The 14,641-nt window shown below is 32.3% G+C and overlaps 3 protein-coding genes across 3 annotated transcripts in view; all 3 read left to right on the forward strand.

Moving 5' to 3' along the window:
• The first annotated feature begins 965 nt into the window (after window positions 1–965).
• Window positions 966–3,178, forward strand: LOC108750449 (bifunctional purine biosynthesis protein PURH). The gene is made up of 5 exons (XM_018489884.1): window positions 966–1,228; window positions 1,309–1,800; window positions 1,948–2,337; window positions 2,495–2,759; window positions 2,921–3,178. The coding sequence occupies exons 1-5, from the start codon at window positions 1,188–1,190 to the stop codon at window positions 3,038–3,040; spliced, it is 1,308 nt and encodes a 435-aa protein (XP_018345386.1). The 5' UTR covers window positions 966–1,187; the 3' UTR covers window positions 3,041–3,178.
• Window positions 3,179–3,806: 628 nt separating this feature from the next.
• On the forward strand, window positions 3,807–6,861 carry LOC108750475 (nuclear pore complex protein Nup85). Its single transcript, XM_018489932.1, has 9 exons — window positions 3,807–3,940; window positions 4,297–4,402; window positions 4,518–4,862; window positions 5,007–5,386; window positions 5,455–5,774; window positions 5,837–6,054; window positions 6,129–6,347; window positions 6,489–6,588; window positions 6,651–6,861. The coding sequence occupies exons 1-9, from the start codon at window positions 3,911–3,913 to the stop codon at window positions 6,859–6,861; spliced, it is 1,929 nt and encodes a 642-aa protein (XP_018345434.1). The 5' UTR covers window positions 3,807–3,910.
• Window positions 6,862–7,505: 644 nt separating this feature from the next.
• The window catches only part of LOC108750816 (DNA polymerase zeta catalytic subunit), an 8,685-nt gene continuing 1,549 nt past the window's right edge, over window positions 7,506–14,641 (forward strand). Inside the window, exons 1-15 of the mRNA XM_018490596.1 lie at window positions 7,506–7,792; window positions 7,900–8,086; window positions 8,199–8,292; window positions 8,399–8,881; window positions 8,964–9,192; window positions 9,276–9,671; window positions 10,272–10,748; window positions 10,978–11,023; window positions 11,104–12,436; window positions 12,513–12,666; window positions 12,803–13,171; window positions 13,252–13,440; window positions 13,556–13,868; window positions 13,935–14,253; window positions 14,346–14,594. Of these exons, the coding sequence (XP_018346098.1) occupies window positions 7,654–7,792; window positions 7,900–8,086; window positions 8,199–8,292; window positions 8,399–8,881; window positions 8,964–9,192; window positions 9,276–9,671; window positions 10,272–10,748; window positions 10,978–11,023; window positions 11,104–12,436; window positions 12,513–12,666; window positions 12,803–13,171; window positions 13,252–13,440; window positions 13,556–13,868; window positions 13,935–14,253; window positions 14,346–14,594 (4,977 nt within the window). The 5' untranslated portion in view covers window positions 7,506–7,653. The remainder of the gene's footprint in view (window positions 7,793–7,899; window positions 8,087–8,198; window positions 8,293–8,398; window positions 8,882–8,963; window positions 9,193–9,275; window positions 9,672–10,271; window positions 10,749–10,977; window positions 11,024–11,103; window positions 12,437–12,512; window positions 12,667–12,802; window positions 13,172–13,251; window positions 13,441–13,555; window positions 13,869–13,934; window positions 14,254–14,345; window positions 14,595–14,641) is intronic.

A 14,641-nucleotide genomic window follows, 5' to 3' on the forward strand; every position in this document is an offset into this window, starting at 1 on the left:
AAAAAAAAAACGATTTTGTAGGGAAAGTATCAAGCTTTTACGATATGTAATCGAAAATTTTCTCAAATTCGTTTTGGACACGTTACAAATCCACAAAGTGAGAAGAAAATTTTTCGTCTTTTTCAGCTCGTAGTTTTTAATATGTAAAAATTATCAAACTCATATAAATTTAAAAAATGTGATAAGCTTTTAAAAGTAGAGATTTCAAGCTTTAAAACCCTTTTTTTTAATTTGAATTTCATTCATTATTGACAAAGATATTGTATATACAACTTTGAGCTAAAAAATACGCGATGACTTTTTACTACACCTAATATTTTGTTGTGATTACTCTATTTTTCTAATCAATTATATTAAAAATATTTTTTCTGATCTTTCATATTTCAATTTATATCTTTCATGTTGTTTTTAAATAGTAATAATAGAGATGCTAATCAATTTTATAAAATTTTTAGCTCTTTTAAGTGTGTCTGACAAAACCAATTTGTTACCGTTGGCAAAAAAATTACATGAATTTGGATTAACTCTAATTGCTTCCGGTGGTACTGCACAGGCTTTGAGAGATGCTAAGTTACCAGTGCGAGATGTTTCAGAAGTTACAGGAGCATGTGAAATGCTTGGAGGACGTGTAAAGACTCTTCATCCTGCTGTTCATGCTGGTAAGAATGAATTTGTTAATTAAGTAATTTATCCATATATAGATATTTGTTTTCTTATAACTTTCTTTTGTCAAATATCATAAACATATCTGTTTCAGTTTAAGTACAAAAAATGTGCACTAGTTCAGTTTTAACAAAACAGACCTCCATATTTATCAAAATATTATTTAATTAAATAGAATAATAATTATATGACATATACAATTAAACTATAATATACATACCTTTATAATTTTTACATACCTTTATGATTTTTACATTCTTATTTTTATTGTGACAGGCATTCTTGCCAGGTTGACAGATTCTGATGCTGAAGATCTTCAGAAACAGAATTACGATCTTATCGAAGTAGTTGTTTGCAATCTATATCCTTTTGTAAATACTATTTTGAAACCAAACGTGACGGTCGAGGATGCAATAGAGAATATCGATATTGGTGGTGTGACTTTGTTACGAGCTGCTGCTAAGAATCATGCTAGAGTTACAGTTATCTGTGACCCCAATGATTATGAAAAGGTCATCAAAGAGATGGATACTGCTGCTGACAATAACACCTCTTTGAAGACTAGGTAAATTTACATTGCAGTCATGTAAAATTGTCTTTTTGATAATACTGTGTGTGTATATATATATATAATATATATTTCAGGCAAACTTTAGCTCTAAAAGCATTTACTCACACTGCTGAATATGACAATTCGATCTCGGATTACTTCCGCAAACAGTACAGTGCTAATGTCTCTCAACTCACTCTTCGCTATGGTATGAATCCGCATCAGAAACCCGCGCAGATATTTACTACCCTTGAGAAGTTACCGTTAACTGTGCTGAATGGATCACCTGGTTTCATCAATCTTTGTGATGCCTTAAACGGTTATCAACTGGTTAAGGAATTGAAGTCCGCTCTGAATTTACCAGCGGCGACTTCCTTCAAGCACGTCTCTCCAGCTGGAGCCGCAGTCGGTGTCCCCTTGGACAATATACAAGCCAAGCTGTGTCAAGTGGATGATCTTCACGATCAGCTTACGCCTTTAGCGGCTGCTTACGCTCGTGCGAGAGGTGCCGATCGAATGTCCAGTTTTGGCGATTTCATTGCATTGTCTGAACTATGCGATGTTGTAACGGCAAAGATCATATCAAGGTACACGATGTTAACATATGATTATAATATTAATATAATATTGATATCTTTTAAAAATATGATAATATAATAATGTAATATATAATTAATATCTATGAATATATAATATTGATATTAATATTTATATTGATTTTTTGTAATTTTTAGAGAAGTTTCAGACGGCATTATCGCACCTGGCTACTCGGAAGAGGCTCTTCAGATACTAAAGAAGAAGAAGGGTGGCGCATATTGCGTACTTCAAATCGATCCTTCTTATGTACCATCCCCGATGGAACGCAAAACTCTGTACGGCTTAGTTATGGACCAGAAACGTAATGATGCAGTAATCGACAAGCCGATATTCGACAATGTTGTGACGAAATCGAAGACGCTATCGGGAAACGCTATTCGCGACCTGATCGTAGCCACTATCACTGTAAAGTACACGCAGAGTAATTCTGTTTGTTATGCTAAAGACGGTCAAGTGATAGGCACAGGTGCCGGACAACAATCTAGAATTCATTGCACTAGGCTTGCTGGAGATAAGGCTGATAATTGGTTTGTTTTTTTTATATGTATATATAAAAATGGATTATTAAAAATATAGAATTATATATGTAAATTATTATCTTGTATTATATATATATATATATATATGTATGTGCGCGCGCGCGCGCGCGCGCGTGTGTGTGTATTCTATTATTATGTATTATAGGTGGCTTCGTCAACACCCGAAGGTAACAGGAATGAAGTTCAAAAAGGGAGTGAAAAGAGCGGAAATTTCTAATGCCATTGATAATTACGTTAACGGATCTATTGGAAAGGATATGGATGAAGCTACTTGGGCCGCCATGTATGAAGTGATTCCTAAAAAATTATCGGAAAGCGATAAAATTGAGTGGCTCAAAAAGTTGGATAATGTTGCTCTGAGCAGCGATGCCTTCTTCCCATTTAGAGACAACGTGGACAGGGCTAGACTTGTATGTACAATTATTATTATGTTATCTTTTTTTTATATAAATAAAATCATTTAAGTTGATAAAAATAAATTAAATGCTTAATCAATCAACTTTTCTTCTAAACAATAAATTTATTAATACTACATTTGATATTTTTAATGATTTCTTTTCTTTCGTTACAGAGTGGTGTCAAGTTTATCGCGAGTCCTGCTGGCTCCACGAATGACGCAGCAGTAATAGAAGCCTGTAACGAACATGGAATTGTGTTGTCTCATACTAGTTTCCGACTGTTTCATCATTAAATTTGAAGTAGAATTTTATACGTGCATTGTTATTACATACTATTACATAATACGTACTATTTTTATACGACGTTCTCAGTCGAAAGATTTCTTCTACTTATTGTTACAACATTTTGATATAAGAAGAGTGACAATATAGAAAATATTTTTGTACCTCTTTTTTACTTCTAATGTCTGTTAAACTTTATATGCACAATTATACGAAATATAAAATGTCAGATACAAACGTTTGCATACACACATCCCTTTGTTATGGCATATATCTTTTAATTTAATGAAAATTATATATATTCCATATATATTTTGGCATTAGTTCAGTAAAATGATTATATTACTTTATTTTTTTATATCTACAAATGACTAGATTGAACTGTGAGTTTTGTAGATCATTGATTCTATGAACTGTTATTAATTTTATCATTTCCATATTTTTTAAAATATACATTAGAAGGATAAAAACATGATGTATTGAGTCTACAAGCATTATATATATCTCTTTTTGAACAATTCTTCTCGCATGCGTTATTTCAACACGTAATGTAAGAAATCTTTTCGTTAATACCTTTAAAATATCTAGTTTTAATTATGTTGAAATTTAAAAGTAACACGAATATAAATATTCAAATATAAAGCGGGAATTCTTGAAACATGATGAACCAATCAACGCGCATCTTTCTCATGTTATGACTCTTATTAGAGAGAAACTGAGTTCATTAATAAACATCCACTTTCCTTTCTCTGTCAATTGTCATGTCGATGACTTTATGGCGATCGGTACCCCGCCAAAGTATTTATTTACAAGAACATTATTAATTGCAATAATAGTGTCAACTTGATTTACAAATTTAAGAAGAAATAAATTGAATAACTATGGACGAAGTCGACAATGCTCAAATAATTGTTAGTGAGATATACACACATTTGTAAAATATTATTTACACGTAAAAATTTGTGTCCAGATACATAAATATTATATTTTAATGTTTACTTTAAATTTCAATACAAAAATAGACGACGTTACGATGTAAAGTATTGTGTAAATTTATTTAGACTATCTGTAATCGATATTTTAAGAATCATTTGCAAGTTTATTTATTAGTCCAATCTGCACAAATTTGTTTTTAATACTAATTATGCAATTTTTTGTATTGAATTTTTTTTTATTTTTGACTACAACAGATATTAAAAGAAACTAGGGAATCTTATAATTCTTTTTACTCGCTAATCAACGATCTGGTTAACTTTATGTTTTGCAGGTTATAGCAGATGATGTTTGCAGGAGAGCAGGTATCGCGACAACCTGGATCAGCAGCAATAGATTTGGGATACATGCATACAAACATGTAGATAAATATTCGCAAGGTTGCCAAATAATATATACATATATATATTAGAAGTTATATATTATAAATTTGTATCTTTTAATACATATATCAGTTAGGAACAATTATTTTGCTACATTAAGAATTTATTTTAGATACCAGAAGTCAATTTGCACCTTGCGATACTAGAGTACATTTTCTCCGACCAGAAATCATATTATTCTCACCACTTTTGCGTAAACTGGTTAATGAGAGCAATGGAATCTTCCTGTCAATTCAAAAGCTTAAATCTTCCTCTGGCGACATTAGGCCCGAGCTTCTCAAACATAGCAAACAATATAGATCTATATTGAGAGCCTGTGTTGAAAACTTGCAAGAGATATTACCAAAGGAATCATTATCAGAAGAGAAGACTATGCTAGAAAATTTTCTCACTATATTTTATCAAGTAGAGTGCATTTGGCATTTGACAGAAATTCTTTATGTTGACATTGTACCAGGTAAATTGAGTTAATAAAACGAACAGTATAATTTATGAAATAATATAAAAATACAAAAATAAATATAAATTTTTATTTAGTATAAAGCTCTTTTTGTTTTAAACACATAAAACTTTTTCTAAAAGATTTCCATGATGTTTACAGGCGATGTTGTGCTACCACAGTTGTTAGAGTGGATCAGCTTTCATTTTCCTTCAAGAGAGCTGGCAGCGTCAAAGATTTTGTCTCAAAAAACTATGTGTGCTGATTTAGAGAATATAAATTATTGGGAAGCTATAATGGGCTGTGCATTTCATGGTAAATTAAATCTAGTTTGCCGTCTTCTGGCATTGCACAGCAAAGCGGATCATTCAGCATTTATTACTGCAGACAATATTATCAGAACAATGCCAGTTTATAATGTATATGGCGGATATTCCGTAAACGAATTTATTATGCGGTGGAAACACTGGCAAATGGATCTTTGCTCAAATCTAGAGACTAATTGCTTTGTTATAGATAACAATCTGGAAATGCTTATGAAGGTCAGTAAAGCAATATTAAGGTTTTTTCTTTTTTTTTTAATATAAAAGCTAATATTTTTGTTTTGCAGTTGATAGCGGGAGATGAATCGGTGTTGTGGGAATATTCCATGTACACTGAAGCATGGTATGAATTGTTGGCAGCAAAATTATTTTACTCAGCTCCCTGCTGCAAACAGCTGGAACTTTCACGCTACGCGAATAGCGTTGCTGAGAGATGGCAAGCTAATAGGCATTTGGATCGTGTAATCCTTGCTTTAATGGAAAATGATTTGTACCAAGTTATCAAAGAAATACAATATATGAGCGATAATGGCTGGTTTGCGGCCCACCTAATGGATCTATTGTACAAATGTGGAAAATTAAACATTTTCAGCAAAGAAAAGACGAAGTGAGTATAAACACAGGATAAAAGAATGATTGTAAATCATAAATTAAAATATCTTATTACAGTGTGACTGCACAGCTTCATGAATCTCTCATATTGGAGTATGGCACCACACTAATGAGCCATCGCTCGTTGTGGCAGTGTGGCGCGAGTTATTTAATACATTGCTCTACACAAGGCTTAGCTAGACTAGAAATTTTGTTGCAGTCGCTACCAACAGGCACAGAGGCGAGAATCAACAAAATTATTGACGTCGCGCGAGACAATAATATGCCGCACGTTGGTAAAATTCTCTCTTTCTTTCTACTTTTCTCTCTTGGCTTAAACAAGATTTACAATAATTAAAAAAATTTTTAGTTACTAGTATATGTAAGATCCAAGGGATGAAAAGCATAAGACAAGGAAGATTGGGCAATGCTCTTACGTGGGCGCTCAAAGCACACGATGGCAACTTTATCACATATATCGCGGACCAGTTTTTAAAACATTACGCGGAATACGGAGAATTAGAGTGTCGCGATTTGTTAGAGAACTTGGGCTCCTGCATGTTGGCTAGCGACAGGCTTACATTTTTGGGTAAAGAATTATGTATAATAGCCAACGAGAATAGTTATCAATATTTCTGTAATATATAACAATGTAATTTCTCGTAATTATATAAATTATGTAACTAATTGTGCTTGATTACAGTAATTAATATAAAATTTTATTTTATAGGAAAGTATTGCGAGTTTCATCATATGTATGGAATGGACGAATATCGTGAAGCGGCGAGTCTGTTAGTGTCCCTTTTAGTTTCAAATTTGACGCCGAAATAGTAAGTTGTTCGTTTTAAGAATATTCATGATTACACAACTTACAATGTAAAATTTTTTTCAGTTTCTGGTCCATCCTGCTTACGGATGCTATACCATTGTTAGAAGCGGAAGACGTAATCTTTTCTTCAAATGATTGCTACGAGTTGCTACGTTGCGTGGAGGCACATGGCGACGATCCAAAATTTCAAGACAAAATTTCAATCTTTCGAATAGGCGTTGCACGAAATCTGGCAAGAGCTTTAAGCCTAGAAGGTTGTCAGGCCGAACATTGATTAAATCACTATTATACTATCCATTCTCTTTTGTATAAAGTGATATCAGTATCTTTCTTTAATAAATTGTAATTACATTTTCAAATATACGAATTTCCTAATTGCGTGATATTTTCCTAATTCACCAAGCCATTTATTTTATAAATATGTTGTTCCAAAAGAAAAAAGAAGCTATGCTGCATAACAAGAAAATTTTTATTTATACTGTTTTATTCATAAAAATAAAAAATATTTGCTTTTGGCAAATATATCTAAAATATAAGTTTATAAATAATTAAATGCAAAACAGAAGATAATCAAAAAAACTTATTTAATTTAATAAATTTTATACACTTTTTTATAGCTTATGTTCAATACTTTACTGATAACTTAAGTTTCATTCTTAATTTATATATATATTTATAGTAATTTATATATCTATATTTATAATAAAACATGTCTCTTTCAAAATCAAAAGCAATATAATAAAACAAGTAGTTTGTTTGGTTTTGATACTGGGTTAAAAGATTTGAGTATTTTTACACTTTCTATGCTATCTCCTTCTCGCACTAAAACCTGGATTGGATATATACTTATCTCGTTTTAAATATAGAAAGTGCAGAAACGAACGCACCTATCTATGTTCCCTACTATATTCTGTTTGTTTATATTGTCGATACGCATGTGTCTCGATTCTCAATGATCTGCATTTCATAAGCGGAGACTCGTTATTCTTTTTAACAGAATACTATTACGCTGTTGTATTTTAAGCATATTTATTTGTAGTCGTTATACATATTCTCATTGCAGAACATGTTTTCCATCACTTTGGTAAATATTGATAGTTATCAAGCATCCCCGATACCTGAGCTGGATGTGACATTTTCAGAGTTTCGTGGCTCCGAGATAAAAAAAGTACCGATAATCAGAGCATTCGGCTCAACTGCCACAGGTAAATGTAAACAAAAATAGCAGATAATCTTATGTTCATAATATGTTATAGATTATGCTAAGCTGTTGTCAAAAAGTTTTGTCTTTATAAAATTTGACGGTTTCCAGGAAAGAAGACATGCTTACATATTCACGGTATCTTTCCATATCTATATGTTCCATGCACTGTCCAAGGGAATACGGATAGCTATGCTTATCAACTGGCTGCAGCGATTGATTCTGCACTCAATACATCTTTTGGTTCCACTTTGTCTACCAACCAACATGTGTACAAAATTCAACGAGTATCAGGAATGTAAGCAAAATTTAAATCAGAATCGTTTTTATTTTTAATAGAAGAAAGATATTTATTTTTCTTTATTTATTTATTATTTTATTTATTGCATAATACATATGTTACTTTGTAGACCTTTCTATGGTTATCATGAGAAAGAACATATGTTTTTTAAAATATATTTTTATAATCCAGCTATAATTAAAAGGACGGCAGATCTGCTGCAGGTAAATAATTCTGCTTTATTTTTTTGCATAGAAAATATAATTATATAGTACTGTATGTAATTTTAAAGCGAAGATATTGAACAATGTGAAACAAACTTCTTTTCAGAATGGTGTTGTTCTCAATCAAACTCTGCAGCCATATGAGGCACATATTCCGTATATTCTACAATTTATGATAGATTACAATCTCTATGGCATGAATTTAATTAATTTAAATAGCGTAAAATACAGACACTCTTTGCAAGGATGTGCAACAGAAGATAGTCAAAGCAGATCATCAATGGATTTTCTAGATTCAAAAGCATATCTTCCGATATCAATAACAAGGCAAAGCATGTGCGAATTGGAAGTGGATGTGCACGCTTCGGAGATTCTGAATAGGCAAAGTGTCAATGAAAAATTAGAGCTGAATCCTGGTCTTGCTGCTATTTGGAATGAAGAGAAAACAAGGAGAGCCGAAGCTAGTTTAGAAAATGCAAAGTCGCAATTATTATATCCTAAAACTCCGAGCAAAATTATTTTACCGCCAACTAGGAATGATGTTTATCAAAAGGATCAATTATTAAAAAGACTGAATGCTATATCACAAGTATTTCACATTATTTCCATCAGATTATGATAATATAATTAATATACGTATATATTAATTCGGTTTAATTCTTTTATTTTAGACCAACGAGACAATTACTTCAAATACGATGATATCTTCATATCCTATTGAAGTAGAAAGTAATGAAAATGTTTTAAATGCATCTCATATTCTAAATCATAGCGAATCTCTTGTATCTGAAGAAAATCTTGAAAGAATAATTTCTGATAATTGTAAATTGTTGCAATTGGCATCGTCAGCATTTTTAGATGCAACTCGAAGTCAAAGTAATATGACAGATACTAGTTTTTGTAAGCATGTTCTATTCACATTACTTTGCATTATAAAAATATATATTTACATAAAGTAAAAATAAAATCTATTTTGTACATAGTGGATGCAGATGATATACAACTAGTAGATATGCTAGTTGATTTAGCGGAAGAAAATGAGATTGCGAGTAATGTAGATGACGATAGTGTTCTTGGGTCTCAATATTCTATGTTCAACGAACGGATTAAGGATGATCCAGACGAAGAAGAGGTTGAGGATTTAAATATCACAAGTTTTGATCTAGACCTAAGTTCTTGGGAATCAGTGTACAATCAGAAATCCAATCAACATGACAATACAGTAAAAGTTATAGATAATAAGCAGAACATTGAATCTGCAGATGATTCAAATGTTACTGAAGAAAATGACGGCGATGTCACGCTCGTGAATTTTCCACAAGTTGATGGAGTTGATGATTTATATGAGATTGTATCAAAACATGAAAAAACTTTAAATAGTTTGAGTAATAAAAATAATATAGCATGTTGTATGGCAGTTCAGTGCCTTCCTAAAATAATAACTAAAAATTCTAGAAATAACTGTGTTTCTGTCATTAATACGAGAAAAGATTATGCCATGCGTACTTTATATAGAAATTTTAATTTAATGGACATTATTAAATATATAAATGTAAATAATCCCAATAGATATTACTTAAGAAAAGAATTATACAACTTTGTAAATAGATATTATTTTCATATATTTTTTAAAACAAGCAAACATTTGCGAGGTATGACTGTAAAGTATCCGCATACTGATATAAGTTTTGTCGCAAGAAAAAACCGTTATTTAAAAGACAATGGAAAAAGGATTGCGCATAGTAAGAAGACAGAAGAAGAATTATATGTTACTCGATGGCAGTTGCAACTAGATCATCGGGACTTAGATGTTTATGATATAGATGAGATAGAAACGTTTGACACCATGGAACATGTCAATTATATAACAAATTCTAAAGAAAAGTGCAATTGTGAACAAGAATTTAAATCGTGTATTCAAGAAGAAGGCCTTTTAAATAGCAATCACTGCTTTTATCATGAACTGTATGATTTTTCAGTAAACTTTACAATATCGAATGTTGATGGGGCTACAGCTGACTCGAGCGATGCTGAATCCGAAGCTGATGTGACAATTGAAAAACAAGAAGAACGCGTGTGCACTTATAAGTCTGATAAGAAGAACATACCACAAAATATAGTTCAGATTACTCCGAAGAAAAGGAAATTTGATTCTCAAGACGATGATCACGAGTCATCCAATAAACGAAAAAATGTGGCTAAAACGCCAAAAAGAAAATATAATTCTCCAGGCAAGACATCTCGAAGTCCACAGTTGTCAGGAAATTACTCGCCTCTTAATATTACTATTACATCTCCAAAATCCAATAAAGGTCTTGTTCGACAATGCGAATCTCCGAAAAGAAATCAATACGTGCCGACACCTGATATTCCTTCAACTTCTACTACACCAAAACACAAAAAACGTCCGTTACGTGTGAGCTTGCTTCGTGAAAAATTTTTTAACTCTGAACTAGGTAATTCAAGTAGATCCGCTTTAACCGAATAGGAATTCTTTTATTTAATTAGATTTATTCTCTATCAATCTAAATTTATATTGTAATTGAAGTAGCTTTATTCTATTTATTAGAAATTAATTTTTTATGGAAATAACATACCATACTTTCGATTTAATAGTGACATTTTATTAATAATAATAGGTTTTTATTATTTTTTATATAAATGAAAAACTTTTTCCTTTTTCAGAAAATAATGGCACTGATAACGATACTTATAATGAAATAGATACTGTGTAAGATCTGCATATTTTGTATAGTTAAAATTGTAATTATTTAAATCATTCAAGTAATTTTTTAATATGTATATTTATAGTAATATTGCAAAAATTGATAAAACAACGATTTACGAATCAATACAAGATCACCAAAAGGGAACGGAAAGCAGTGAAAAATCATTTATTAAAACGAATAAAGAGGTTCGTAAAAGATTGTCCTTCTTGAATTATGATGAAGAAGATACTTTTGTAAAATCAGATCATAACAAGAATCAATCTGAAACTTTAATTGCACTTGGGCATTCGAGTAATCAAGTACATGCAGAGGCAACTACACTTATCTCCAGCAATGCAAACAGTGATGATAGTGTCCCAAACAGTCAATGTACAGAAAAAAGTATTAATGATGTATCTCCTGAAAGAAATTATGCGTCAGACATACAAAACTTGGCAAAGAAGTTTATAAAAATTCATAGTGACGTTATTCCTGAAACTGATCTAGACGACGATGAAGATGTATGTAATATAACTTTCACCCAACATCTCAACCAAAAGATAGAGAGCGACAGTCAAAGTTCGATGTCGGAGCAGAGGGTTCGTCGTTCATCGAAAAATGCAATAATTACAATTACTACGAAATATAAGCCTCCTAGTCCTGGAAGGATTCTGGAAAGTATGACGATGTACGGCATTCCGAAATGTAGATCGCAAAAACCGTTTTTCAGCAACAAACTCGATCTCGCGAAACAGAAAGAATTCTTGAATACTAACGCTTCATATTTCGACGAACCTGCATTTAAATCTAGTCTGGAAGAAATCACGAGTATTAAACTGTGGCGAAGAATGAAGGTCAATGAATTTTATCCGTCTGGAGCGAGTATAAAATCTTATCATATCAAACGGACGCTTGCAGGATATAATTCGTTAACAATTAAACCACTTATAGAACCACCATCTTCTAAGAATGTTAGAGATTGGATTAGAGCTAAAAAATACATATCGAAAAAAAATTCTGATGCCAAATCGTGTAAGCAGAATAAAGAAAAGGCGTTAAATGTACAAGACATACAGCATCCGTCGATTAATGCCACTAACGAAGAGATTAAATCTCAGCCAGGAACGTCTAATAATTTAATCAATAATAATTTAAACGTGGAGCGTTATATAGATTCACCAATGCCTCAACAAAGCATGCTGAATAAAACATTTGATGAAACCAGGAAATTAGAGATACAAAATTCTAATGATTCATTGATATCAGAAAAGAGTTTAGATCCTTCCTTAAAAAGAGCACTGGCAAATCCATTATTACATAAACAACATAAGACGCAGCTAGGTGTTTCGTACGGTCAAATTGAATGTTCATCTAAAGGAAGCTACGAAAGTAATGTCTCGAACGAAAATCTTCAAAAAGCTAGAGCAGTAACAGTGGTAAGTGTATTATTTTAATTTTATTTGTATATAGCAAATCTAGAGCTCATTTCACGTTTCTTTAAATTTTCTGCAGCATCAGTATTTAACGTTATTGTCTCTCGAAGTGCACGCTGTTACTCGAGAAGATCTTCTCCCTGATCCGCAGTATGATTCTATTGCTGCATTATTTTACGCAATTTACAACGACGCTCCAACAGATGCTACGACAGATGAGCAAATAGAACATGGTGATTAATACTAATAATTTTATGTGAAGAATATTTTATATTTTTCGAAACTTCGCTTTGCAAATCGAGAAACTTAATATTTCTTCAAGTATAACGAAAACTTATCCAGATAATATCTTTTTTTTTTTTATTTTAGCCGCTATAATTGTAAATTCTAACTCTATAAGTGCAAGACTCAACAAGATCCATTCTGCTAGTGCGAGGTGTCCAATTCTATATGTTGCAACGGAACAGGATGCATTCAACAGCCTTGTAAAATTGATTGAGCGGCACAATCCAGACATTCTACTTGGCTGGGAAGTGGAGGTTCTTTCATGGGGCTACATTTTTCAACGAGCATTTCATCTTGGTCTCCATAACTTTCCACTGAAAATCTCAAAGATTCCACATATGCAAATATATTCCAAATCCGATGCTCACGCGATTGAAAAGGATGACATAGGTGATGTAAAAGTATCTGGTCGCAATCTCCTCGATGTCTGGAGAATTATGAGACATGAAGCAGGTGAGATATTTTCTATATCTTTTAAGATCACTTTATATTTTTTTCTATTCAAAAAGATATAAAAATTTAATTTCTTCCAGCGTTATTGACGTACACCTTTGAGAACGTCATGCATCACGTTTTACATGAAAGAGTTCCGTGTCCTTCCTTCAAGACGTTGTCTACTTGGTGGAAACAGGAGAGCATGATAATAAAAAGCAGAGTTATACATCATTATATCGTCAGAGTTGTGGGTACTCTCAAGCTTCTAGGTCATTTGGATGTTATAGGTAAAAATTAAAAATTCAAATTCTCTTAATTTTTCTCTTTATACTTTTATAATATTTATTATTATTTATTCTCAATTTTTTAAATTCATTATTTTATTCTGAAGTTTCATTATAGGTCGCACGTGTGAACTCGCCCGACTTTTCGGTATACAATTTTATGAAGTTTTCTCGCGAGGCTCGCAATTTCGCGTGGAGTCTATGATGCTCAGATTAGCAAAACCCATGAATTACATTCCGATCTCGCCATCCATGCACCAGAGAGCTAAGATGCGAGCTCCAGAATGTCTGCCATTGATCATGGAACCCGAGTCTAAATTTTATACCGATCCATTGATCGTGCTTGATTTCCAAAGTTTATATCCGAGTATGATTATTGCTTATAACTATTGTTTCTCTACCTGTTTAGGGAGAATAGAACACATAGGCCAGTGAGTATATCTATAATATTGGAAAAATCAGATTAAACTCATTAATTTGATATTTTCCTCTATTAGATACGGGCCGTTCGAGTTTGGTGCAGCAACGTTAAGAGTAAGGAAGAATACGGCATTAAAGTTGCAAGACAAAATAAACTTTTCGCCTTGCGGCGTAGCCTTTGTAAAGAAAGAGGTACGTCAAGGAATATTACCGCGTATGCTTTCGGAAATTTTGAATACGCGTCTAATGGTGAAGGAATCTATGAAGCTGCATCCAGCAGAAAATCGTACGTTGCAGCGCGTTCTTCATTCTCAGCAATTGGGTCTCAAGTTAATTGCAAACGTTACTTACGGCTATACATCCGCCAATTTTAGCGGTAGAATGCCATGTATTGAGGTATAATGTTTTAATGAGATATATAAAAATAGAATAATTTGACAAAATTTTTTAACATGCTGTGAAAATAATATTATAACATTTTTTAATAGATAGGTGATAGCGTAGTTAGCAAAGGGCGAGAGACATTGGAACGTGCGATCAAATTGGTGGAAACAACACCTAGATGGGGCGCACGAGTAGTTTATGGGGATACAGATTCTTTATTTATACTATTACCTGGAAAATCTCGAGAAGAGGCCTTTACTATTGGCGAGGAAATCGCAGATGCTGTTACCGCAACTAATCCTCCGCCCGTAAAGCTTAAATTTGAGAAAGTTCTCCATCCATCTATTTTGCAAGTAAGTTATTAAAAAGTAACAAGATTAATGATTTTATATATATATAT

The sequence above is a fragment of the Trachymyrmex septentrionalis genome, unplaced genomic scaffold (genome assembly GCF_001594115.1).
Source record: "Trachymyrmex septentrionalis isolate Tsep2-gDNA-1 unplaced genomic scaffold, Tsep1.0 scaffold37, whole genome shotgun sequence".
In the NCBI taxonomy this organism is placed as follows: domain Eukaryota; kingdom Metazoa; phylum Arthropoda; class Insecta; order Hymenoptera; family Formicidae; genus Trachymyrmex; species Trachymyrmex septentrionalis.

Coding starts and splice junctions, on each gene's coding strand:
- LOC108750449 (XM_018489884.1), top strand. CDS start 1,188: ATGGATACTGCTGCTGACAATAACACCTCTTTGAAGACTAG. Junction 1,801..1,947: donor ACGGCAAAGATCATATCAAG/GTACACGATGTT, acceptor TGTAATTTTTAG/AGAAGTTTCAGACGGCATTA. Junction 2,338..2,494: donor GGAGATAAGGCTGATAATTG/GTTTGTTTTTTT, acceptor TATGTATTATAG/GTGGCTTCGTCAACACCCGA.
- LOC108750475 (XM_018489932.1), top strand. CDS start 3,911: ATGGACGAAGTCGACAATGCTCAAATAATT. Junction 4,863..5,006: donor TTATGTTGACATTGTACCAG/GTAAATTGAGTT, acceptor TGATGTTTACAG/GCGATGTTGTGCTACCACAG. Junction 6,348..6,488: donor CGACAGGCTTACATTTTTGG/GTAAAGAATTAT, acceptor TTTATTTTATAG/GAAAGTATTGCGAGTTTCAT.